This window comes from Sphaerodactylus townsendi, linkage group LG03 (genome assembly GCF_021028975.2).
Source record: "Sphaerodactylus townsendi isolate TG3544 linkage group LG03, MPM_Stown_v2.3, whole genome shotgun sequence".
Lineage (NCBI taxonomy): Eukaryota > Metazoa > Chordata > Lepidosauria > Squamata > Sphaerodactylidae > Sphaerodactylus > Sphaerodactylus townsendi.
Genome location: NC_059427.1, coordinates 53,209,593 through 53,237,340, shown reverse-complemented (window position 1 = coordinate 53,237,340; position 27,748 = coordinate 53,209,593). Strand labels below are relative to the sequence as shown.

At 43.8% G+C, this 27,748-nt stretch overlaps 1 protein-coding gene across 1 annotated transcript in view; it reads left to right on the top strand.

The window, feature by feature from the left end:
* Positions 1-27,748, top strand: part of NCKIPSD (NCK interacting protein with SH3 domain) — a 140,144-nt gene that overhangs the window by 64,102 nt on the left and 48,294 nt on the right. The window contains exons 2-5 of the mRNA XM_048490388.1: positions 8,746-8,858; positions 10,284-10,479; positions 18,846-18,933; positions 24,376-24,965. Of these exons, the coding sequence (XP_048346345.1) occupies positions 8,746-8,858; positions 10,284-10,479; positions 18,846-18,933; positions 24,376-24,965 (987 nt within the window). The remainder of the gene's footprint in view (positions 1-8,745; positions 8,859-10,283; positions 10,480-18,845; positions 18,934-24,375; positions 24,966-27,748) is intronic.

Here is a 27,748-nt window from a genome sequence, read left to right as displayed (position 1 = left end):
GTCTTCTGCATCCTCCTTCATAAAACATTGTAGGTTATACTCCTGGGCAGTGGCAGAGAAGGCCTTTGGGCAGAAAGTCTTGGAACACATGCTGGGGGATTGACGACCCTCTCCTCTTGGGACGCTGCTCTAAGAGGTCCCATCCCGAGATGGCCTTCGCCTCCAAGAGAATGGTCCATTGGGCACTTACCGTGAAGGGTCCTTCTCCTGACAGGCTAGGAGGCCATCTTGGCCCTCCCCATAGTCATCATTATTCGCAGAGCGTGTTCCAAAAAAGTGTGGTAAAGTTAAGTAAAAATCTGAATTTTTTGTGTTTAACTGTTATGAATGTTTTTTCTATGTTCGTTACTTCCTGTTCCATAGTTACCTTATTTTTAGTTACTGCTTTTGACATTCGGTCACTGGAGCTAAAATGGATACAGAGCCAGGGACAGGAAGTTGAAAAATTAGTCCTACCTCCCTAACAGAAGGATAAGAAAACACCGATCCCAAGATAGCCTCCTAGCCCACCAGGAGAATTCATGGCAAGTGCCCAATGGACCATTTTAAGGGCCCTTTGGGCTGCAGTGGGAAGGAATAGGTGAAAAAGTCAGTTCCATCCTTCTCTGTGGAAGCATTTCTGTTGATGCAAGCTCTTATTTAAAAAACTGTACTGTGTAATTATTCTTAGCCTTCTGAGGCAGCATAAGCAAAACAAGACCAACAGCATGGACCACAATAAATGTCCACAATTTACAGTAATTTAAAGTATAATAAATTCCAATAGCCAGCAGCAAAATCAATATCCCTAACTAATACAAATTAGTAGTGCGCCCTCTCTCTCTCTCTCTCTCTCTCTCCCTCCCCTCTCTCCCCCCTTTCCCCTCTCTCCCTCCCCCCCCCCTCTCTGTCTGATGGACTGGAAAAGTTTCCCCAGGCACCCGCAGGTAGTCTCACCCTTTCTATCACAGAACAGCTCTTATCCCTATCTGCTGTCTTATCATATCTCTTAAAAGAAGGCCACGCCAAGAACAGCTTCTCCTGATGATCTTTATTGGTAGATTGACTCTTATGGGAGGACGCTGTTACGTAAGTGTCCTTGCTCCAGATTTTGAGATTTAAAGATAATAATTGGTGCTATAAACTATGCTCAGAAGAAAATAACCAGTGTAGTGCTCTGAAATACTGACAAGGTAGGTTCCCAATAACTTGCTAGGCAGCAGACATGCTGATTTGTTTTGGACTAATGGAAACTTCCAAATAGTCTTCAAATGCAACTTTTCATAAGTGTAGTGCAGCATTCCAATCCAGATGTGATCCCAGTACTGATATTGATAGCCAGATAGTAAAGCATTGTCAAAGGCTTTCTTTACAGGAATCTTTACACTGGGTGTTGTGGTATTTCCGAGCTTTGTGGCTGTGGTCTGGTAGATTTTGCTCCTAACTTTTTGCCTGCATCTATAGCTAGCATTTTCAGAGGCACGTCATGGTACGATGTATTTCTCCACATCTTACTGTGTCTTTCTCTGAAGATGCCAGCCATGAACAGAGGCAAAATTTAGGAGCTAAAATTGCAAGACCACAGCCACACAGCATGAAAACCCACCAAACTCTGCTATGCCCTTTCTAATGAAAATATTACAGTGTGGTTGTGCGTGCTATGGTGGAAATTGCAATAGTTCACGACTGCATCGTAAAGGAGTGCAGATTTTTTTAAAGATTAATGAGTCTTTCTTACATGACAGCTTTGTCAAAACAATCATTGTCTGTGCTGATAAACATAGCATGTTGATTTTAAAAAGCATTTTTATGGCTCTGGACTGTTATTAGCAACAATTTTTTTTCCACAGTTTTTTTTTTCTGATTTATATTCCATCCTCCCCGTAGGGCTCAGGGCAGCGAACAACAACAACATAAACAATATAAAACATCAGTAATCATAAATAACCAATTATCATAAAACCAGAAATACCAACAGATGGCGACACCCCCCCCCCCCCCCCCGCGCTGTATCCACGATTCAGTTCAGTCTGGCTGGCCAGATGTAAAAACTTGGCGGAATAGCTCCGTCTTGCAAGCCCTGCAGAAACAATTCAGTTGTGCCCACCATTTTGTTTTCCATGGCAGCACAGACCCTACAAAATGGCAGGTACAACTGTGGAAAAGTGAAAGTGTTGCTAATAGCCATCCAGAATAATAAAAAAGCTTTTAAAAATCAATGTGCTATGTTTATCAGCACAGACAATAATCATTTTGAAGAAGCTGGCATATAAGTAAAGCTTTTTAATTTTAAGAAACTCTTGAAGGGATATGGGGGAAGAGGAAAATATGGTGGTTTGATCCTCCTTTCATCTTTTCATGAGAAAGGGTATAGACAGTGCTTGTCAGTAACAGGTTGTATTGGCATGCCAACCAAAGCTTGGCTTTCACCTGTTGATCAAGCTATCAAACTGCTCCCTAGTCTCAAATTAGCAGTGTTATAATTCAGAAATGTCTAAATATTGTCTGGATTCAGGTTATTGGCCTTACCTTTCCCATTTCCATTTTATCTGATCTAGCTGAAAGTGGTAAATAATGTTGGTATCATAACACTTACTCGAAATAAGCTGTGGTGTCATGTAGCTCATCAAAATTCTGTGGGACCCCAAAAGTCAAAGGGAGACTGGGAAGATGAGAGGAACCCGGAAAAGGTGATTGCTGATTCAGATGCTGTGAATGTAGACTAGAACATAAAGCTGGAAGGGGCCATACATACATAGCTATAGATTTGTTATGGGGTGGGTTTGGGGTGTGTGGCCACATCCCACTCACCCCTGGGGGTGTGGCCACGCCTCCCCGAGCCCCACCCCCGGCCTCAGTGCTTATAAAAGCAGCTCTCTGAGGCTGGGGATGGCAGACTCCCTGCCCGCCCTGCCCTGCCCTGCCCTGCCCCGCCCCCTCCCACTGGCTGGGCTCCCAGCTGGCAGTTGGCAGTCCTTTCGGCCCTCCCCTCCGGGCAGAGGCGTAGCTAGGGAAAATGGAGCCCAGTGCAAAAATCTGAGTTTTACATCCCCTGAGGTGATGCTGGAATCCACCCCCAAACAGCATCACTTTCAATGGTGTTTAAACTAGGGAGCCCAGATTCTTCTTTTAAATCCATCTTAAAGGGAGAATCTGAGGTCCCCAGTTAAAACAACATTGAAAGTGATGCTGTTTTGGGATGGATTATTTCCCACCCTGAAACAGCATCACTTTCAATGTTTAAACTAGGGATCTCAGATTCTCCCTTTAAATCCATGCCAAAGGGGGTGGATTTAAAAGGAGAATCTTGGGAAATTTGCGGGGTGCCTGCTGTTAAGCTAGCAGCACCAAACTTTCAGGGTATCTTTAGGATGATACCACCCAGGTTTAGGTGAAGTTTGGTTCAGGGGGTCCAAAGTTATGGACCCTCAAAAGTGTAGCCCCCATCTTCTATCCCCAATGGGGGATGGAGGAACCCCCTTTGGGAGTCCATAACTTTGGACCCCCTGAACCAAACTTCACCAAACATGGGTGATATCATCAGGAGAGTCTCCTAAAAGATCCCTGAAATTTTGATGCTGCTAGCAGCTAGCTCAGGGGTAGGGAACCTGCGGCTCTCCAGATGTTCAGGAACTACAATTCCCATCAGCCTCTGTCAGCATGGCCAATTGGCCATGCTGGTAGGGGCTGATGGGAATTGTAGTTCCTGAACATCTGGAGAGCCGCAGGTTCCCTACCCCTGAGCTAGACTAAAAGCTGCACCACCTACAGGCCAAAAACAAAAAACCACAAACAGGGGGCGGAGCTTCGGACATGTAATGGGGGGGTTGAACCTGGGAACACCCCCCCGCTTACCTACGTCCTTGCATACAGATCATCTAGTGCCATGGTGGCGAACCTTTGGCACTCCAGATGTTATGGATTACAATTCCCATCAGCCCGTGTGGCCATGCTGGCAGGGGCTGATGGGAATTGTAGTCCATAACATCTGGAGTGCCAAAGGTTTGCCACCACTGATCTAGTGCAACCTCCTGCTCAATGCAGGAACAGCCTAACCTTCCCTGAGAAGTACTTGTCCAGCTGTTACTTGAAGACTGCCAGAGAGGGGAGTCACCGCCGCTGTTGAACAGCTGTTACTGCAATTTTTCTCTAATATCCAGCCAGTATCTTTTCACCCATAATTTAAACGCCATTATTGTGTGTCCTATCCTTTTCTGCCAACAGGAACAACTCCCAGTTCCCTGCCGTCCTCTGAGTGACAGCCCTTCAGATATTTACTGAGAGCAATTACACCCCCCCCACACACACACCCTTAGTGTTTTGTCATGTAAAATGGTCAATTAAAACATAAGTGAACTGATGTCAGGACTTTAAAAAACCTCCTGTTCTCCAGAGAAACTGCATTGAGTTTGGCAGGGTTCATCTTCATGGCGTTTGTACGGTCTCACATGTACAGACTAGCTGTGGAGATGAAGAATTTAAAGCTTTGTGGACGATTCAAAGCACTAGGAGTGCTCCCTCTCCCCTTTGTCTCTTTCCAGAATTTTCCGCCTCCCTCAGTTTTCTCTTTTTGCTTTCATGGAGAGAGGGTATATTCTGAAGCTTTCTTTTCCTCAGAATTGTTTTTTTGGAATAGCTAACTAATAAAATCTGGCTTAGGAGGATATGGTTTTCAACCCTATGTGGGGTGCTCAGGGAATTTCCTCTAGAGGATGGCCAACTGCACATTGGTCCCCTCCTCCATCACAGTGTAAAATCACCACACCTCACTGAGTGGAGAATATGCCACTAGATCAGTGGTCGGATAGGGTAGCTGAGGATTTTATTTAGGGCTATAAATTGGCCATACCTAAATCTTACTCAGCGAAGAGTGAGGTTAGTGTGTGGTCAGCCCACAGTGGAGTCCAACTTCCTGGCAGTCATTTTCTGATATTTAAAGACGCAAGTTTGTCAAGATCATCTCTAAAAGTGCATGACAGCCATTATCAGCCTTTCACATCAGCATGTACAAATGGAGTGTGTTCTCTGTCTCTCAATCTAAAAATGTTTTGAAGTTCTACTTAGCTTAGCTGCTCTTCTGGTTTCCCAATGGAGCCCTTAGTGCTGACTAAACTCGACAATAAACAATTTGAGCCAATGCAGAGTATGACTTGTCTGAGGTGATAGTTTTCGCATTTGGGGCAGACTATTGTACCAAATGATTGCCTGTTTTTTTCAAGACTTGATTGTAAATGGATCCCTTTTAAAAAGATCCAGTTTGCCCCAATTAATTTTTAATATCTGTCTATAAGGAATGTTGACTGACTTAGTGGCTTGAGCCAAAATGCTGTAATATAAGTTTGAATCCCCACCCCAGTTTCTCCCTATCTTATCTCTGAGACAACTGCATGACTTGAAAAGGTTGAAATTTGAACACATGATGCTGCTATTAACTGAGTCAAAGCTCTGGTATTTCAGGGTGAGTGCTGTCTACTCAAAATGACTGTGGCTTACTAGAGTCTCATGGAGAGGTCTTCCTGATCACCTATTACCAGATCCTTTCAGTTGGAGATGTCGGGTAGTCTAATTCAAAGTAGATCTCTACTCACGAGACATGACTTATTCCAGCAGGGAATGTCATTTCCTTGTCTCCTGTTGAAAATTCTTTCCCCACAAAATTCATTGGAAGCTTCAAGTATTCATGTGGTATAATTAGTGTATGTATAATCCACAGTGCTTTGCTGAAACCCATTCTGTTGGCTGAGCTATTTGGGGCTTTCAGGCTAATGTCCATCAGATATTCTGCTCTGTTAAGCGTAGGTCTGAGTAGCTGATTCTGTGTTTTGGTGCATAGAATTGTTGACTGGAGTTGGTTGTAGGGACCATGTCACTCCAGTTTTGCACTATTTACGCTGGTTTCAAGTTTGCTTCTGGGCTCAATTGAAGGTGCTGGTATTTAAAGCCCTGTATGGCTTGGTACCAACATGCATTAAGTACCACCTTCTCATACATAAACATTCCTGTACATTCCAGTTATCTTCTGAGACTCTGCTCTGGTTGACCCAGCCATTTGATGCTTAACAGGTGGTGACCCAACAGAGAGCTTTCTAAATCATGGCACCAGAACTTAGGAACTCTCATGAAGGAGATTCACCTCTCTCTGTGTTGGTCTCTTTCATCAGACTTTTAATTTGGCATGGCCACATTATTGGCCATTACCCCTGATTCTAATATTGTTTGTGGCTTTAGTTAAATGCAAAATAATTGTAAACGTTTTAAATCAAATGTTTTTATGTATGCTGCCTTGGGAACCCTGACTGAGTGGAAAGGCAGGATAAAGTTTTTTAAATAAACAAATTAGGCACTAGGCTTCAGCACTGGCAATAATAGAACACTATATTATTGCTCATGCTTTGGACGCTGACCTAACCTATCAGGATATTTGCTACTGTTTATTTATTATTAAATTATCCATGTGGTTCAGTTTCCTTTTTATCCTCAGTGGCAATATCACACTTCTGATGAAAGGCCTAGAACAGGGGTAGGGAACCTGCAGCTCTCCAGATGTTCAGGAACTACAATTCCCATCAGCCTCTGTCAGCATGGCCAATTGGCCATGCTGGTAGGGGCTGATGGGAATTGTAGTTCCTGAACATCTGGAGAGCCGCAGGTTCCCTACCCCTGGCCTAGAAAAAGCATGGAGATCAAAGTCTCCCCCTTTTGCCCTCCTGCAAGTAGGATTCAGATATATATATATATATAAACCTTTAATGGCATAATTAAAACAGCAGCAATATACCAGAAAAATGGCGACCTCAGTGTAATGATACAATCTCCAGTACAGTTATAACCGTTTGCTGATGACAGAGCACAAAAAGTTAGCCAGCGCTTCCAATACACTTGCAGAACCACAATCCAACATCGTTACCACAATTGATAGATTAATATTATCAATGGGGGGTTTTAACCACGGGTTTAGATATTTATTCCTGGCTAAACTGTGTAACGGGCAGTGTAATATCACGTGTTGGATTGATTCTTCGTAAGCTGAACTGCAGGGACAAAATCTTTCATTAAAAGGCACTTTCTGTATTCTGCCCTGAGTGGTAGCTGAAGGGAGAATATTGCACCTGGCAAGGGTCAGGGCTCGTCGCAATTTGGGTTCTAAGACCAAATGGAAATACTTGGCCATGGTATAGGGTTTTAATGATATACCCAAGTGCAAGGGAGAGCAGCGTTTATTAGCCTGCTGCATCAGGTGACTATACTCGAGATCATACAATCTCTTTTTGATAGTCAGCTTTAGCTCATTGGCATTCATTAAAACCAATGCATCCAAGGATAGACCCATTTCATGGATTTTCGCCTCAACAAAGGACCACCACTCGGTTTTGGCTATGAAAGAAAGAGCCTGGTAGGTAAAGCTTTTGTGACAGTTGTTAAAGCACAATCGTATCCAGAATTGGAAGGTCATGCACCATGCTCTTGTATGGAGTAGATGTTGGCCCACCTCCAAACAGACCGCAGCATATGGGACTGAGTGAGGTAAGCCGAGTATACTATAGAGAAAGCATGACTGAACTCTTTCCATATCGCAGCTCCATGCTTGTATCCACAGTGGGATTCCGTATAGTAATTGCATGGTGATTTTAGCATTAAATGCCTTAATGGCTGCAGGTACAAATAGGATTCAGATATATATTGCCATGGAACATGGAGGTGCCACTTGGACATCCTGATGGTGCTACCCTCCATGACAGTCTAATCACGTTCAATAGCTGACTTTGGGAACTGCTTGGTCAGACCAATAGTCATCTAAGAGTCAATGTAAATCCCAACTGGAGGACATGATGGACATTTATGATGACATGTCTGCATTGTTAGTAATAGAAATTAGAAGCTTGTTGGTTTTAAATTTGTCTCAATATAAGCATTAAATTTTTGATGGAAATACATATTTGATACCATGACTAAAATGTTTAATCATGATATGTGCTTATTGTGAGAACAATTGATACAGTAAAGACAACAGGCTGGAATCTGGGTCATGCGTTTCTGCAGCAATATAAACATGATAAAGCAGGAAAGTCCCCAAAGTAACAAGCAACTGGTATGAACTTTGGGTGTCTGGTTACTGGAGCATGTGTAAATTTGATTCTGGTGCCCAAAATTAAAGATGCATGGGGCTAGATGAGGATCTAACTATTCAGCTATTTCAGAGCAAAAGAAAGTAAAGTTAAAATTGTCAGAGTTTGCAGTGAAGGCAGCAAAAGAAAGTAAAGTTAAAATTGTCAGAGTTTGCAGTGAAGGTAGAAGAGTCACTGTAGTGATCTGAATGTGAAATTGATCTGCTTTGCACCTCTGAAATTTTGCCATTGATCTTCACGTAATGAATTGCGGAGACTCTGGGGCCCCAGGATAGGTGAGTGGAGCTGTGATGTATCTACAGCTTCTTCCAAACAAATGTTTTTCAATTCCAGCTATAAATCTTGAATAGACAGAATCCCTTTTGTATGTTACTTTAAAAAAAAATAAGAAAGAAAATCTTGTTTTGTTTTTTCAAAGAAACTTTAGCAAATAACTACAAGCAATAGAATGAGGAAATTGATTTCCATTACAAAATGTGTGCTGTGTTTATGAGAATGCTAAACAATGTGAGAGTTTCAAGGGGGTGTCCATAAAAGAAAACTAAGATGGCGGTAGTTGTCAGTTTCATGTTGTCATTATAAACTTTGATGGGAAGATGAAAGTGAAGGGGTTTAACATGTAGCATGATTTATCCCTTAGGTGCTGGAACAGGATGTGGTTCTTCAGTCCATTGACAGAGCTATTGAGGCCATTCATAATGCAGCAATGAAGAATGGGGGGAAATACAACTTGGAACAGAGGGATGTCCTCCAGTAAGTAGAGCTAGTAAAAAGAAAAGAATTACTTAAGTTAAATGTATTGTCGAAGGCTTTCACGGCTGGAACCACTGGGGTGCTGTGTGGTTTCCGGGCTGTATGGCCGTGTTCTAGCAGCATTCTCTCCTCACGTTTCGCCTGCATCTGAGGCTGGCATCTTCAGATCCTCTGAAGATGCCAGCCACAGACGCAGGCGAAACGTCAGGAGAGAATGCTGCTAGAACACGGCCATACAGCCCGGAAACCACACAGCACCCCATTACTTAAGTTGGTATGAAAACAATAGCCTTCACAAAGACCCAAAGACAAATGAGTTTTAAGAAATGCAGTTGCAGTCTAACAACTAAGCAGACATTATTGTAAAACTGGAACGCTGTCTAATCTTCTCTTCCCTATAATGTCTAATAGAGTAGGTGATATGATGTTGTGGTTCCATCCATTTCCTTTCCCTTGCTTTACATGATGAGCCTGAAAGGAATGTAGATATTTGCTGTGCAGTACAGTTGGAGTTTGCACTATTTGTAGTAAACACTGAAACCAAGAGATTAAAACTTCAGTAGAGCAGCATCAGGTCAAGATTTTTGGTAATGTCTCCTTTGGCTCTTAAAGATCCACTGTGCCTGTAGGGTTGAAGAACTTGATTGGGGAGGTGTGTAGTTCTTGAGAGCACATTATGTAGCGCTTGTAAGTCTTGCATCAAAATGTCATAAACCAAATTTGGAAATAGTGGGAGGACATGGGGATGGAATACTATATGCCCCCCGCTACTGCCAGCAGAAAGTATCAGCATCTATTTATGTTAATGATACAGGAGATAAAGCTCGGGTCTGAGGTTGCCACCCTGTTTAATAGTGATGTGTGAGTTGGGGTTCTCCCTTACCTCCCACAAGGTGCCCAATTCAGATCAGGATAGCATCAAATTTGGAGGATGAGCTTAAGCCTCCCCCTCTCCTGCAGTTTTCCTGACCTGAAAGGGTCCTGGGGGCAGACTGTACCTATGACTTAAGAGATCCCCCCAGCCGAATTTCACATAGATTAGGCATCTGCAACCTGTGGCTCTCCAGATGTTCATGAATTACAATTCCCATCAGCCCCTGCCAGTGTTGCCAATTGGCCATGCTGGAAGGGCTGATGGGAATTGTAGTTCATGAACAACTGGAGAGCCACAGGTTGCAGACCCCTGACATAGATAGACAGGTGAGGATCCCCGTTTTAAAGGCACAGTGTGAGAAATGGAACAGCTTTTCACACATAGTTGTGCTAAAGTCGCACCCGATTAAATTTTGCTTGCCTTTATTCAGTAGAGGTAGATTCATTCCTTCATTAATAGATCCTCGTTGGCAGTGTAGAAGTCAGTTGGTGTGTGGTTGAAGCTTTGAAACACCCTTAAGGCCTATTGCTGAATATGACTGTTGTTGCTAGGAAGTTGATCCATCATCGGAAGGAAACTGTTTCCCGCAAAGGCCATTCACCATCCACTCAAGGGATGACTCCATCCTCCAGTGATCATCATCTGGATCTAGCTAGGCAACCCAACGGTTTCTGTCGGACAGGATACGAGCGTCACCACAGTTTGCCAAACACAGAGCCCCAAGAGGAAGAAGGTAGCCTTTACCAGGTAGCACCTTGAGCATATTTAAGCCTTTATCTTTCAATGTTTCTTCTCTTCTGCATGTGCTGGTCCTTCTGAAATCTTCTCTGAAATAGCATATCATCGTTTTCTCAGTCTTTGCATGCTATGGATTTTGATCTTAAATACATAGAGTTATTTTTTAAATTGTTCAGAAACTTTGTATGCTCTCTGACACTATGAATTCTTTATCAGGCATAGCAGGAAAGAGAGGAATGTTACCTACTGGCTCTCTGTTTTGGAATATTCTGCTCCAAGAACGAAGAAGATGAGAGAAAGGCAATGTTAACTGAATGGCAGAAGTAAACTATCCCTGTGGTGAATGTAGAAAATAAAATCGTGTGCAAGATTAACCATTTCTTTGATCCACTATGGCAGTTTCTGTTTGTGTGAACAATTGTGTTACAGAAGCCAGCTGTCGGTGTACAACAGGTAGCCTAAGGCAGACCTACCTGTAGTGTTTTATTTACAAAACTCTTCCCAGAAGACAGCCTGGTTCAGTATATTTATCAGAGTCTTATGACATTATTTTAAAGAGATGTGGTTCCATAAAGTACTTATTAGAGGAAAGTGAATTTCTAAAAATCCTGCTTGTTTGGCTGCATCTTCTCCTGCATTAGCTAAATATGAAGCAGAATATCTACTCCTTGCTAGAATTAGGATAACTACTCTTGCCAGTTATTTTCCACTATCAGACCAAACTTGTCTTGTGTGCTGTGTTCACCCTCTGAGGTGGAGGACATTTTGTGGCTGTTTTCCACCAATTGCCAGGGAGGCAGAAATCAACTTTTTTCTTCTTCCTGTCCCCTTGTGGAAATACCCCCTGTTCTTCAGTTTCTTTTCTGTCTCACAGGGAGAAGCAGTAGAGCAGCTACCTCTCCTACCTTATTTGTTTATTATTCTCTCTGGTGCTTTATTCCTTTCCTTTTTTTCTTATCCTACCTTGCCTGTTCTTCCTCCTGTTCTGCTGCTATCATTCTATACTACTGTCTTATCTCCAGTCTTTCTTGCCTCTGTCCCTTTAAGCCAGACGCTACTTGGCAGCACGGGAAGAGCTCTCTTATCTCCAATCTCTGTAATGACTCAGTGATTGCAGCCAGCAGCAGTCTCAGACAGCTTCTTGTCTGAGAGGATTTTGACGCGCCCTTAGCAGCTCAGGAGGAAAGCATGGGCGGGGTGGCATGACCCAAAGGGCTGCTTTTGCCTTGGAGAGCCCAAAAATGGTGGTGGCATCTTGCCCACTGGAAAACGCGTGAAAAAAAGAGCAGACAAAATGGCAGCCGCTAAGCACAGCATTCCCACAAACCGCTCTAGGACCGGGATGACTAACACGGAATGCAGGAGGAGGATAGCCTTACTCCTGAGGAGGCATATGACTCATAGCCCATTGCTCCCCCACCCAAACAGTCTGGCTGGTACCTCCTTTCCTAGAGAGTTATTACAGTTACTAGAGGAAATGAGAGTCTCCATGAAGGAGGAGATGGCTGCCAAAGTTAAAAGAGAGCTGGCAGCTTATTTCAGCAGGACCTTCCTCAGGTACTAACCTTGATCCACACTCTTTATGCTGCCTCCTTGAACGACAGCTTAGCCCCTCACCTCCAAGTGGGAGAGGGACCTCCTCATGGCCTATGAAGGCAGCTAGAAAGGGGAGCAGACTCCAAATACAAGATGAACGCTCCTCTGACAATGCTGACTTCAGAGGGGAGGGAGAATTTCTCTCTTATGAAATAGCAGGTGAATTTCAGGTCACAGAGTGATCTCTTCATTTCTTTTAAGAGCGAAGATTACCAAAACTATGGCAGCTCTCAAAAACTAAATGCTCACAGTTGGGAGAACAGCAGACCAAAGCTGATACCAAGTTCACTCATACTAGATATATGAAATTTTTGCCCAATATGACACCTTCTGAGAAGGCTTTTCCTTTTCCCCAGTTCTTTAAGCAGTAGCTCCAGAAGGAACAGGCTAGGCCAGGGGTAGGGAACCTGCGGCTCTCCAGATGTTCAGGAACTACAATTCCCATCAGCCTCTGTCAGCATGGCCAATTGACCATGCTGGTAGGGGCTGATGGGAATTGTAGTTCCTGAACATCTGGAGAGCCGCAGGTTCCCTACCCCTGGGCTAGGCCAACCTCAAACTGCCAGGTACCAATACTATCGACTTGTTGTGAGTTTCTTTGATAGATGGCCGAGTGGCAGCCCTACTGTCCTCGGGTCTTATCTCTGAGGATGGAGATGGTAACATTATAGGCAGGATCAATCACAGAGCCGACCAGTTGTCAAGGAAGACACACGAGTCTCTGGCAATGGCCATTCGTACATGTGCAGCATCATCTCTGGTGTCCTGTTCAGCCATCGTTTGGGCAAGAAAGGTGTCCAGGTCATCCCAGAATCAGATTAGAGGTTTCAAAAAAGAGGCTTCTAGGATTCTTAAGGTAGCCTCCTTCACAGCTGACACTGCCCTTGACGCTCTAACCTTCACAGGCAGAGCCATGGCCATAACAGCAGCCACCAGACACCTATATTGCTGAGCGCTTAGCCTGCAGACTTCCTATCATGATCAGCCCCTGTTTGATCCTGCCATGTCTTTTGTCTCCTGCCCGGGATGTGGGAACCTGTCTCTTCACAATCCCCCTCCCTTCTGTGCTCCTGTTTTCCAGCTTTGCTGCTTCTTGGGCCTTGTCAGCTCATTAGATGCCTGCCGTTGTAGCTCTGTTAGCAGTGTGGAATGTAGACTGTTTTGACCCTGAGAACAGGGGGAGGCAGTTTCTTTCTCCAACCGACTGTGGATTTGGAGGGGTGCCATCCTGCCTTGGGAACTGGTAGGTAGGGGTGGGGTGACATGATCTGGGGGAATGACGTGGGATATAATGGTGGCTGCAATACTGGCTATGCTTAGTTCTGGCAATAGAAGTCTAAATGCTTACTCCTGATGCTGTTTCATGATAAAGACATCAACTGAATACAGAGTCTTGTGATTTAATTGTCCAGGGGCACAACACTTTCACTCCATGGCTCTGCCTGTGAAGGTGATCATCACTATAGCCATGGCTCTGCCTGTGAAGGTGATCATCACTGCCTTCCCTTTCCAGGAGACGAGCTCTTTGGAGAACCACTCAATTGTTACTTGATTGAATCCAAAGACAAGTCTCAAACCGTGCCCAAGATCTTGAGATAGGGAGGGAGATGTGGAGGAAGCAACTGTTCCTTTCATTCCAACCATTGCCACGCTTTCGCCTGGACTCTGGCAGGCCGAGGTGAAATGACAACTGTCTGTTTCCCTAAAGAGGTTTCAGTCATTGTTTTCCCTCCAAACGTGACAGACTGGACCAAGAAGGCAAAGGAAACAAAACATGACTCATCCTCGGCTCCCCTCAGTTTTTTTGGGGGGGCGGGGGCGGGGGGGAACTGGTGCTATTTCACAAAGTCTGGAAGCAATCTCAATATGATATCTGGGCTTTGGCCTACCATCAGCCCCAGTTCTCTGTTCCCAGTCAATCCCTTTAAAGTGAAGCCTTCTCTGCAGAACAGGGGAGTTTATTTGTGCCTGGGGCAATGTTCTCCTCCTTGTCTCACAAAGGTATTCTAAGGACTACCTGAAGCAGCTGTAGCCCAGCCCAACAAGCTGGGGTGCATGGGTGGTAAGTCTAGGCCTACAACCAGTTAAGGATATTTTCCTATATGCAGTAGAGCTGTACTCTACCAAGTGTACCACTCTTTATTTAGAGCACCCTCCCCCTTAAACGTTAAAAAGCCATTACTTTCAATGAGACAGATCTGACCTTCCTTTGAAAATAATGGCCATAACTACTGAAGGACAGGTGCACCACTAACCAGTTAGGGAGAACTTCCTCCTCCCTAGCCACTCCGCCCGCTATGACATGATTCCAAATTCCAGTTTAGTTGGAATGACAATACTGGAGTGGGAAATCATGTCGAGGGGGCAGCAGCTGTGTTGGATATTGTCAGCCAACCCTTGAAATATTTGACATCTTATCAGGTCAGCAGTATCTAACTGCACCCTCTAATTTTGGCATGCTTGGATGCTCCTCTATAATTTTTTTAAAGCAGGTGTACTATAACCTGAAGCATTTAGTTCTCTGAGAGACTGAAGAATTGCTCTCCACCAATACAAGGGTGTGACTGATGGTATAGTCTTTATTTTATGTAACCCACTCCGAGAGAATGGCCTTGCGAGAAAATTCTTTTGCTATTGTTCATCTTACAGATTTTTTTTTAATCTCATTGGCTCTTCTTTGGGGTTAGCAAGCATGAAGTCGACCTGATTCTTTTCAATTTCACAGACTGTAGTGGGTACCCAGAGAATAGTAACTGGGAAAAAACAATGTTTGAAAGATTCAATAGCTGAAGAAATTCAAGCCAGCTCTAAACTGGAGAATTGAACAGCATGAGGTTCTTAACCCTGAGTTTGCCTCTTACCGTTAGTGTGGGGGCAGGAGTTTCTTGGAAGTTGTTTAGCACAGGAAATCAGAAGAAACAGTTAAGCTTCCTTCTCTCCCATGTCTCCACAGTTGTGTTAACTGGCAAGCTTGTGTTTGAAAAACACATTTACTGGGATAATGTGCAGATATATTCTAAAATGGACTCCCAGCCTTTGTCACAATACTGAGGAAATACTTCATTATCTTGAAAGCTTGAAATGTGTTGCTGTTAAAAATAACCCTTGTTTATGCAAAGTAAATGTCTTTGTCATATCTGTAAGACTTTGTACCCTGCTTTAAAATGGATTACCTGAGCTGTGTCCTTGGATGCCTACACAGATTATAATTGGTAACTAAAGGACAAATAAGAGTCAAAAATGTAGAAGCCCTGCCCTGAGCTGATTTCAGATGAAGTTATAGAGTAGTCCAGGAGAGCTGCCAAATAATGATGAAGGGCAGGAGATCGGGCAGTTTTCAGAACCCAAAAAAATTAGTTCACTGATAGGCTGAACTGACTTTATTCAGCTGCATGTACAGAAGCTTGCAGGGGGGATGGACGGGGCACTTCACCAGTAATTTTAAAAGGTATTCTTTGTTCCCTTCTTTCCATCTGTGAGATTTGTTTAGACTCAAGGCTGATCATTTCTAAGTGAACAAGTGGGTTCACTGTTGAATTACCTCTGTTGAATTCTAGTAGGCATCGCCATTTTCCCAAGGCAGCACAGGAATAGTATCAGAGTAAAGGTTAGATCACAGGGGGCAGCCATAGTTTCATTATGATGTCCAATTCTGAAATGCTTCTGTAGAAATGTGTGTGCCAGCTATAGTTACATCAAGGCTGTTGGGTGCAGCGCATAGGACACCTTCTTAGAACCTTAAGTATTCTAGTTTCCATTTGAAAAAACCCTCAATATAATTTCTGGAGGATGCTTCTGGTTTTGATAGCTGCTTGCTAAACTTCTAGAAATGTCTAACTCCATATAACCATAAATTTGATTTACCCGTATATACTTGTGTATAAGTCGACCCGCATATAAGTCGAGGCACCTAATTTTACCACAAAAAACTGGGAAAACTTATTGACTCGCATATAAGTCGAGGGTGGGAAATGCAGCAGCTACTGGTAAATTTCAAAAATAAAAACAGATACCAATAAATTGCATTAATTGAGGCATCAGTAGGTTAAATGTTTTTGAATATTTATTTCAAAGAAAAACAGTAAACTAGCTCTGTAAGTGGGTCAACAAGAACAATATGGTCTCAACAATAACTTTAAAAGTACAAAAACCTTAGCATTTTTGTAAGGAAGGGTTTTAAACAATGGATCTTACAATAAAAACTGGAATGAACATGCCTGTTCACTGTGACTCAAAACTACCCTGCTTTTAAAAGAATAGTTCATTATTTTTAGTGTACATATTTTTAAAATTGCACATGGCAGCTGTCATTTTAGAAGGGACATATAAAACTTCCTCCTTGAATGAATACCACTATTCTGTAAAAAGCAACTTTTTCTTCTATCAGCAAAGAAAAAGGTGACAAATTTAACAGTATCACCATCAAATTTGCATCCCTTGCCAATATAGATTCAACTGCCTGAGGCCATTTTCACATGTAATACAATGGAGAGTTTGCATTGCCGCAGTCTGTAAACGAGATAAAATATCTACAGTGACTGCAACAGTGACTTTTAAAGGGGGGCATTCCACAAATCATGGGATACTTGGGGCAAACAAGCATTTGGGATTTTAGAATGCCCCTTCTCCCCTCTTGTAATAGCTTCTGACAACCAGTTGAAAAGAGTTGTTTTTAATGCTGCGAGGAAAGAAATCCCAGATCCTAATTTTTCCCCTCGGGTACTTAGAGTGGTACACAGAAATGGGGAATCAAACATGCCTCTCAAAGATGGCTAATGGCTGTAATCGCAAAGTCTCATCGGATATAAGCATGCGATCTGTTTGTCATAGGCACTTATCATAAATACAGTTTCCCTACTGGAGTACTATTTTCTCTCCTTTTTTTTTTTTACTTGTGGATAGAAGTGCATGTTGATACCCCACCCTACCCCAGCATAAGGCCAGGCTAAGGGCCGCTAATAATAAAACCATTTTAATACAGATATCACAACAATGAAATCATCCTATTCAAATATCTAACAAATGTTATAGACCATTAAAACTAACTCACCAAATGACAATCCTCAGACTAAGCAATTCCCAATTCCTCCTTCCCAGTCAGTGATTGTGTATTAAAAATTATGAACCACTGGAGTTGAATGTTCAGTTTACTTTTTACTCTTTTGCTGTATACCGAAGGGCTTGCCTATGGGCAATCCATGATCAGTATTTCACAATGTTTTCAACCTAAGAGTCAGGTTGGGGACCAATTGTAGCACAAGAGGAGGAAGAGTTTTACTTTTCCCCCATGCTGTTTTCCCAAAGCGGGTCCCTCCCCCCCCCAACTGTTTTTTGCCCTGAAGTGGAAGAAATTGCAGGGTTATATATAATGTTACCCCTTTTGTTTCCTCCCCCAGCACAATCCTAATACGAATCAGTTCTCTTCCCCTCCATTGATGGTAGCTTTACAAAATAATGGTGTGGGAATGTACTGATCCTGGATCTCCTGTGCCACTGTCATTTGGCCTTACATACGTAAGCAAATGGTTCCAGACTAAAAAGTGTTTTTGGTATTATTGCTATGGTCTGTCCCTGCCCTGTACTAAGAGACAAGGGAGAGGGAAATCCCATCTACCACTTCCCTTGATCTCCACTTTCTGTTCTCTTACTCACTTCCACCACTTGTTCCTTTCTGTCACCTGCACCATAATCTTCTTCTCCACCAATAACACGTCTTTCACCTTCCCACCCCCACCAATGTTCTGCTGCTTCTTTCTTCTTTCCCTCTGCTGCTATGTCCTTCCTGCCCTTCTGCCACTGCCGGCTCCTTCTGCCACTGCTTTCTACCCTTTCTCTCAGCTGCTTCTTTCTAAAAACAAAACAAAAAAGTCACCTGGAGTTGCTAGGCAGCTTTGCCCTGTGAACTATGGTCTTGCAAGATCTTGGAGTATTTTTGAATTTGTAATGTATGCTCAGATGCATCTTTTCTATTCCAGGTTTTTGGATTTTACTTTGGGATTCTAAGGAATCTTACCCTTTTTGTTTGTGTGACCGTTGTATTATTGGAGAACAGTGCAGGTTCCCTGCTCCTAAACAATGCATTTTTGTTTGGAAAGCTTATGTCAGTGTTGTAAGGGACTGTCTGGACTAGTCCCTGCCCATCCCCTTCACATATCACACTATGTAATCATTATTTCAAACCTGCCTGTTCACTGGGGAGGTGCATGAAATTGAATGCATACTCACTGTAGGGATCTGTGAACTGTAGTAGCTTTTCCTGGCAAACGTCTCTGTAGGGAATGAACAGCATTGTAAATGGCCTTGTCTAACCTAAGGTTTTTCCTGTCTAAGTAAAAATTGGTCTGAATACATTAACGTTAGGAAAACCTCCACGCCTCTAGCCTTTGTCTTTATCCCTTTGCGAGATAATTTGTTGCATAGATCACTCCAAATGCATTAAATATGCACATGGCTTGCTGCCTCTGTGGAGGGGCTAAAAGCAACATAAAGCGTACATGTTTGACAGTCCTGTGCAATGCAAGCACAGTGTACTGCCGAACATAGCAATTAAGCATGCTGCTTTTCCTGTCATCGGGAGGGGGGGGAAAGCGACATGTTCAGAGTTGCTGCTTTGCTCTTGCAAGAAGCCAGTGATTATTAATGTGGCTGTCCTCTCGAGGATTCTTTAAAGAATAAGAGCAATACAGGAACAAATTGGAACCTGCATGGAAAATAACTTTTTTCCCTAAAATGTCTGTCTTGTTTGCTGCCTTTGATAGTTCTAAAATGTTTTCTTTTAGATTCCGCCACAGCCACGTCGTTCTGCTCCTGTTACTCCCCCGCCACCAGAAAAACGCAAGAATATCCAGACAGCTGCCTCTATTAAAAGTAAGGAAAAAGGTTTACAGGTGTGTGATATGAAAATCGGAGGGTATATTGGAAGTAATCTCCTGGTTCTACAACGTCTCTGGCTCATTACGCTCTAGTTTGGAGAAGAGGCTTTTGGGTGCTAAATATTTGCATTTGTAATTTCCGCCTTCAGCCTTCAAAATGTGTGGGTAGCCTTAGAACACAGCATTTCTCATTCTTGAATTTGCAAGCACGAGGGTCACTTACAGATGAATTTGGGTGTACACGCCTCAACTTATTCTTGTGGGAAGGTTTGTATGCCTGTCACATTAGAAGCATAAGTATTTTAGAAAATGCAAACAATTTGTATCCATTTCCACCCTGAGTTGATATGATATGTATAGTATAACCAGTTTTTTTGCAGTGCTGTCATCTTGCAGACAGACACATACATATGGTAGTCATATTTTTGTTTAAGACAGTAACTTGGAGCGATCATCCCTTTTATTGAAAAAAGGTTATGCCATGAGAGTGACCCCCAAGTTATCCCTTGTACCTTGGACTCCTTTCCCATAATTCTATCTGGAGGAGCACATCCAAGTGTCATGAGAATGCCTTTCTGTCTCCTGACCAGGATGTGATGACTCCGTATATCACCAGGGGGAGCCCACTAATAAAGCAGCAATGGAAGTCTTAGTTAGAATCATGGAGTTGGAAGAAACCTCAAGGGCCATCAAGTCCAACCCCCTGCAATGCTGGAACACATAATCAAAGCACTCCTGACAGATGGCCATCCAACCTCTCTTTTAAAACCTCCAAAGAAGGAGACTCCACAACACTCCGTGGTAGTGTATTCCACTGTCGAACAGCCCTTACTGTCAGGAAGTTTTTCCTGATGCTTAAGTGGAATCTCTTTTTCTTCACCTTGAACCCATTACTCCATGTCCTAATCTCTGGATCAGCAGAAAACAAGCTTGCTCCCTCACCAACATGACATCCCTTCAAATATCTAAACAGGGCTATCCTGTCACCTCTTAACCTTCTCTTCACTAAACTAAACATACCCAGCTCCCTAAGACTCTCCCCGGAGGGCATGGATTCCAGACTTTTTACCATTCTGGTTGCCCTCCCATAGACCCATTTTTGTCAATATCCTTCTTGAATCACGGTGCCCAGAACCGTGCACAGTATTCCAGATGAGGTCTGACCAATGCAGAATGGAGAGGTACAATTACATCCCTCCATCTAGACACTATCCCTCCTATTGATACAGCCCAGAATTGCATTAGCTTTCTTGGCCACCACATCACAGCAAGATTGATCTTGCTGAACTCCAGTCCATCCTGGTGTTTGTTCAGATATATGGAACTGGTGTATTCTTGGGAACTCTTTCAGCTTCTACTTAGGGGGTGGGTCAGCTCTGCAAGTGCTGGAGGTCAATATGTTGACAAACTGGGGAAAAATTACGAAAATTAATGAATTAAGGAAATATGTAAAACAGAGTTGTGCAGTAACAAAGAGCTGGTTGAGGCTTCTACACGGAAGATTTTACTGGTTTCCGTTTGCATTCCTATGACTGGATAGGGACTGAGACTCTTCTGCATAGCAAAGCCCGATCATAACTCCATCCTTCATGGGCAGCTCTTCCCAGGCATAAAAATTAGTTCTTTTATGAGTCCTTGAGTAGGAGGGTACAACCTATGGGAATATAGTGTCTAAAGCATGAGCTGTCAACCTGGGAATTCTGATCTTTCACTGTGACTCTTTTTAGGCAATCCTTGTCAGAGCTACTTTCCTTAGAAAGGCCCAGTGCAACCTTAATGCCTGGCCATTGTTTGTTGCCATAACTTTGATTGATGTCCCGAGTGAACTGAGGGTTAAGTTTCCAAGTTAGCTCTTGCCATTCAAAGCAAAGTGTAGGAAGACATCAGAAAAACCTGTCTGTCATCTTGCAAGCAGAAAGACTGGAGAGGTGAAGACTTTTCCATTGCCTGCACAGCCATATAAGTGGGACTTGCTTCCAAGTCAGCATGCGTGGGATTGGTCTGTAATTTGCATCTTATTTCAAATAGTGTTCACAGTAGAGTTTGGCAGTGAAAATTAAGCCCTTAATTCTCATCCCTTCCCTAATTTGTTCCCTGAACCTTTCTTCCCTAACCAAACCCAACATATCTAGTAATAGGAAGCTGGGGAATAAACTATATAAAAATGATTTTTCAGTTTGTTTCTTATCAAGACTTAATAAGGGCAAACGTAAAGGAAGAAGCTTCCAACCTTCCAGTGTTCAAAAGTCTCTGCCTCAGGGCGTGCAAAGGAAGGTAAACAGAAGATAAGCATGCCTGGCTGAGCTAGCATAGATAATCAGGCATACTTAGGGAATTACAGGGTCTCAACAGGGCATGAAAGATGATGCAAAAAGTAGCTTTACTATTTATGAAGCCTTTTTTTAGGACCAATCCAAATGATGCAAAAAGTGGGGGCTCGGGAGGGATTTTGGTCCTGATAACAAGGTATGATGTGACTTCGTTTTGTTTTGTTTTTGAATTCTGCTTTGGACCAATGTGGCTGCTTGCAGCCTAAGCCCAAACAGGAAGCTTCACATATGAAAGTTTTTTAAAAAACCCAGCTCAGTTCACACATTTCAGTGCACATCCTTAATCTAGCAATTCATTCTTGAAGGCCAACCTTGTGCTGAGGATAAGATGAAAAGGGGAGACTCTGGAGAAGCCCTGTTCTTCCACAGCCAAATTATGTTTTCCCAGAAGGACTAGGATGAATTGTAAAGTGCAAGCTCCAGAGGCATAGCTGGGCCATACTGCGCCCGGTGCACACTCTGTGTTTTCCACCCGTCTGCCTGCCCCCCGCCCACCACGATGCCCTGCCCCCTACACTTACCTTACTTCACCCTGGAAAAGCGACCTGCTCCCTTCAGGCTGAAAACGGCCTGGTGGGAACTACACTTCCCATGAGACCTTGGGGCTTACAAGGTCTCCTGGGAAATATTGTTCCTGTTGGACCGTTTTCAGCCTGACGGGAACAGGCTGCTTCTCCAGCCTGCGCTGTTTCAACAAGGTAAGTGTGGTGGCGGGGGGAGCGCCGTGGGGGGGATTGGGATGCTGCGAGGGGGTGGGGGCGATTCCCCCCCCCGACATGCGCCTGGTTAAACGCATGCACCCTGGCCCCCTGGTAGCTCCACCTGTGGCAAGCTCGATTTAAAAATACAAACCATAGAACTAAACAGGAGATTTGCATAGCAGAATAGCCTGCTTCAGTCCTGTACAGTCCTGTACAAAGGGGTGTACAGGAATAGGCTAGGACAGGGGTAGGGAACCTGCGGCTCTCCAGATGTTCAGGAACTACAATTCCCATCAGCCCCTACTAGCATGGCCAATTGGCCATGTTGACAGAGGCTGATGGGAATTGTAGTTCCTGAACATCTGGAGAGCCGCAGGTTCCCTACCCCTGGGCTAGGACTATCGCATTTGGAAACACTTTCTCCTTGCCTTCTCTCCTGCTTAAAAGGAATCTTGCCCACGACTGCCTCCTGTTGCTGCTACTTTTGGCATTTATGCAGAGAAAGGTCAGATATGTGGCAGTCTTGCAATGGGGGCCTTCTGCAATAGCCACTGACCATTTCAAAAACCCATAAAATGAGCACTGTTGCTTTTTTGGTGGTTATCAGAAGGTTTTTCTGTTTTACCCTGTTTGCAAGTTCCTTAAGGGCATTCCTTAAGGTGATTCCAGGAGCATGTCAGTGCTCAAGCTCCTCTACCCAACCCTTCCCCTTGGGCTGCCTGTACTCTGCACTCTGTCCTGTTCCCAAAACTTATGCTTATAAGGAACGGTATTTTAATTGTTGTACCTAGAAATGCTAGGACACCTGGGAAATTACCTCAGTCTTGTTAGATATCCCCAGCACCTCTGCTTCTAAATATGTTTAAGTGGAAAGAAGGAAGGGCACAGTAATATGGAGGACTGGCACAACACTGGTTTTATGCTGGGCCTGAACTGGTGAGCGGTGGCACTGGTTGGATTCCACTGGCAATAAGGTTACAAAATTCCTAGGGGAAGTTCATTTCTGAATTCCCTTTCCCCTGCCAGTTCTGAAATTCAGCATCCTTACTGTTCAAATTAAGACACGTGCGCCCAAAAATCCTCTAAGGAAGAAGGACCTCTGAGCAATTTTAGGATGAATTTGCAGTCGACATCCTATCACCTACATCAGAGATCTTCAACCTTTCCAGGACTTATCTTTAACTCTTACCTGGCAACATGGTATCCAATGAGCTGCAAGTCTGACAAGTCCTAAGATGTCTCAACTATATAATAGAGAAAAGAGGAATGGAAAGTTATATCCTTGTGCCCAGGAATTTGGAATAGCAGACCAAGAGAGCCAGGGACAGGAAACACAAGCTGAGACAAAGGGGTGTACAGGAATAGGCTAGGACTATCGCATTTGGAAACACTTTCTCCTTGCCTTCTCTCCTGCTTAAAAGGAATCTTGCCCACGACTGCCTCCTGTTGCTGCTACTTTTGGCATTTATGCAGAGAAAGGTCAGATATGTGGCAGTCTTGCAATGGGGGCCTTCTGCAATAGCCACTGACCATTTCAAAAACCAGGACCAAAATACCCTAGCTCTGTAGAAGAAGAAAAAGAGCTTGCATTTATACCCCCCTTTCTTTCCTGTACAAACTTCTTTCCCTTCCTCTCCCCACAGCAGACACCTTGTGAGGTTAGGTGGGGCTGAGAGAGTTCTGTCACTCAGAAAGTTACCCAGAAGGAATATGTAAGAGTGGGGAAACAAATCTGGTTCATCAGATAAGACTCATGTGGAGGAGTGCGGAATCAAACCCACTTCACCAAATTCGAGTCCACCTGCTCTTAACCACTACACCAAGCTGGCTCTCCATAGGGGCTCATGGCACAAGAAGTAGGGCTCTGCCTGTCATCGAAGGATCCAAACCCAGGTACTGAAAGCACCTGAGTAGATTGCTATTGGTGTAGAATGATCAGTAGCTTTCAGCCAGGTATGGTTGACTCATGATGCTCTATACCATTTGGGCAGTTTTCTGTTCTCTTTTATTTTCATCTTTGGAAAATAAGAGATACATTATTTAAAAATAACAGAGATATGCTTTAGGTGAAAAAATATCATCTCGCCCTGTTTGCAGGTATGAGATTCTTCCACCACCAAGTGAATATTTTTTTTGTAAAAACACTGAGATCTGAGAAAAGAATACATGTCTGTAGAGCAGCTTCCCCCCCCCCCCCCTTGTTGTTACGAGATTAGCAATTAGGAATACTCGAGAGAGTGTTAATACAATTTTACTTTGAGATAAGTGAGCTAGGAAAAGGAGTGAAAGTACTTTGGAAGCATATGCACAACGAGCTCCTTAATGGACTTGTCGGCTTCCGTTTGTGGTATTCCCTCCCTTTCCCTTTGATGCTTTCGCTGAGACATTTTAATTGTTCCTTTTCAGGTGTGGTGGAAGTCACCGCTGGGTCCGTTTCCAGTGCCTCTTCTGTAAGCACCACTTCACTGGACACCTTGTACACAGGCTCTACAGAGTCGGGTCTCCCAACTGCTACTCCCAGCCCCAGCAACACCCCTCCCCCTGTTCCCAGCAGAAGTGCACACATGATGATATCACACAGCGTGGATATTAGTCCTGCCACTCAAAGACAGCAGGAGAGTGCAAACAAATCCCCCCAGACCAAAAGGGCTGCTCCTCAGCCTCCCATGCAAACAGAGGAAGACGAAGAAAAGGGCATCCAGGCCAAGGAGACTGTGCCATCCGTTCCTGCAGAGTTAGAAGCCTTTGACGCCCTTTGCCTTGGGGATAAGGAGACAGCAGATTTGGAGGCTGTGGCCTTGGACTCATCTGGCCTGGCAGTGTCTGTGCCGAAGACAATAGGTGCCGAATTGATTGAGCTCGTCCGCAGAAACACAAATCTCAGCTATGAGCTCTCCCGAGTTGCCATAGGTGTGGTAATTGGCCACATCGAGACTTCGGTTCCTGCCACTAGCAGCATAATGGAGCAAATTCTCATTTCGTTGGTGGAAAACAAGGTAGGGAATATGCTGAACTATTTCTATGAGCAAACACAGACAGGACGCAAACGTGTTATCTAAAACTGCACCTACGTTGCTGCTGCGTTTAGCTGGGCTAGAAAGGAAACAAATTTGGGATAAGTGTTAATCAGGGAGGAATGCAGTGAATATGGGAAAAGTCTGGTCAAGAGAAGAAATTGGAAGTTTTCAAATGTAGTTTGATCTCAATATGGTGAGAAGGAAAAAGTTTGTTAATTAATAGCATTGGCAAATTTGAATTCCATTGTAAATTCTGTAGAACTGGGGTGAAGATGGGCGAAAAACCATTTCTCATCATTTATCAGTTGATTATCTTGTTGATTTTAGAAGGCCTGTTTGGATGAAGCAGGAGATAGTGTGGTATGGTTAGAGCCTGGGACCAGGAAGATATGCATTCAAACTCCCATACTGCCATGTTTATTAAGGTTGTGCACTAACTTTTTACTGATTTTGTTTTGACTCGGGTTTATTGGAGGCTACATTTTTCAGCAAAACTGAAAAAACCGAATACCCATACTGGTAAATAGTTTTTTTTCAGCTTTTTTCCCCAAAGTCGAACTTGTTCAGCTCCACTAGTCTATGGGAAAAATATTCAAGAGTTGGGTGATGTTTTTCATGACAGAGGCACCAAATTTGCAGCATTGTTGCAGTTGACTCTGCTTGGAAGAACCCCCAATTTTATGGACCCCCCAAAAGGGGTGCCCCCATCTTCCATGGGAAACTATTGAAAACTCTATGCTGCATCTAGACTGAAAATACGATGCCTCTACTTTGAGAAACAACCCCAAAGAGCCCCCTAATTCCCCATAGACTTTAATGGGCTAACATCCAAGCCATGGTTAGAAAGGTTCCACAATTGACTTTAATAGGGTAGCTGTTTTGCTGCGATGACTTTCAGTGAGAGAACTTTGCTGGGCTCTGGGGCCTGTTTTTCAAGGTAGAGGCGCCACATTTTCAGCCCAGCTGCTTTTGACCCTCCTCAGAAGAACATCCAAGTTTAATAATTGGGAGGGGGGGCTGTCCAATTCTATGGGCACCCAGTTTTCATCCATCTTGATGCCCATAAATTGGACACCCCACTCAAACATCACCTGACTTGGGAATTATTCTGAGGAGGGTCACTAGCAGCTGTGCTGAAAATTTGGTGCCTCTACCTTGAAAAGCAGGCCCCCAGAGCGCTGTAAAGAGCTCTCATTGAATGCAGTTGGAGCAAAATAGTTATCCAAGCCCCCATCCCACCATTGATTCCAACAGAGGAAAAAATGCTTTTCTCCTCCATAGGAAAGGTAAAGAGGCATGCCTGTGGACAATCGTAGGTCAATACCTCCCATCCCAAGAACCAACACGAGCCCAATAGAACCATGCCAGAACTTAATCCAAGGAAATGTGTGCCATTGCAGCACAAAGCCTAAGGCAGTGGTGGCGAACCTTTGGCACTCCAGATGTTATGGACTACAATTCCCATCAGCCCTTGCCAGCATGGTCAATTGGCCATGCTGGCAGGGGCTGATGGGAATTGTAGTCCATAACATCTGGAGTGCCAAAGGTTCGCCACCACAGGCCTAAGGGAACCGATGTCAAAAAAACACAGAAACACAACACAGGAAAACCAAAACTGGACATTTTTCCAGCACTGACAAAATTGCAAGCCAATTCAGCATGCTGAATGGCGAATACAACCAGTCAGCAAAACCTAGGCATGCTCTGACAGCATCAACACAACAGACCACACAAAATGGCAGGTACCTAAAGGTGGGGAGAACTTTTGCCAGTCCAGATGAATCTGCAAGCCAATCTAGCCTGCAGGTGCCCAGCAAAACCCAGACAAACTTAACCTGTGCAAATAATCAGTGCCACCAAAACATGGGTAGGAAAATACAAAAAAACCTCTGCAACCAATCAAGTAAACAGGTAGAACCTCAAAAATGGACAAGAGAATACAACCAGCCAGTCCCTCAGGTCTAGAAGGTTTTCTCGCCTGTCTTCCCCCACCCCCTCCCCAAGACACCAAAGGACAAGGATTTTCAAGAAAAAAAAAGAAAGGGGTGAAGGAAAGTCATCCCAACAAACAGTATGAAAGAAATCCAGCTCAGAAATGTTAAAAACGCATCTTGATCCAACCACGTGCACAAGACACCTTCCCCCCTTAAACAACTTTAAACAAACAGGGAAACCAAACCAAACTCAACGGAATGGAAGGCCCTTTGGGCGTATAGGCCCTGAGCCGCCCCCTCCCAAATCCACCAACAGGACAAAGGAAAAATGTGCTACAGGCACACTACAAACCATTCAATTTCTTCTCCTTCAGCTGGAATCCCATGCAGGCATGCAGTAGTCCAAAGGGTACAGCACATCAAAGCACCAGCAACTCAGAGGGAGGAGCAGCAGCTAAAGCTAAGCTTTTCTGCTTTTTTTTTTCTGCATTGACTATTTGGCTTTGTCTGGATAAGCTGTTTTTTTTTTTATTTTCAGCCCAAAATAAACTTGGGAAAAGGCCAACTTCTTTTTTGAGGGGAGGGTTTTTGGCTCAGCTATCTCTGGATGCCCAGCCCTACTACCATTGGGTGATTCTGGTGCGCAGATCACTGTCTGGCTTAAGAGGCTATAGGATGGCAGTATGACAGGCCCCTCACAAATGTCAGCCCAGAAACGTTGCAGCCAAGAAAGCAATCCCAATTTCCATTCCATAGGTTAAATGTATTTATTTAAAATATTTTGTACCACCTTTAGAAATATTCAATAACAGTGAATAAAAACATGAT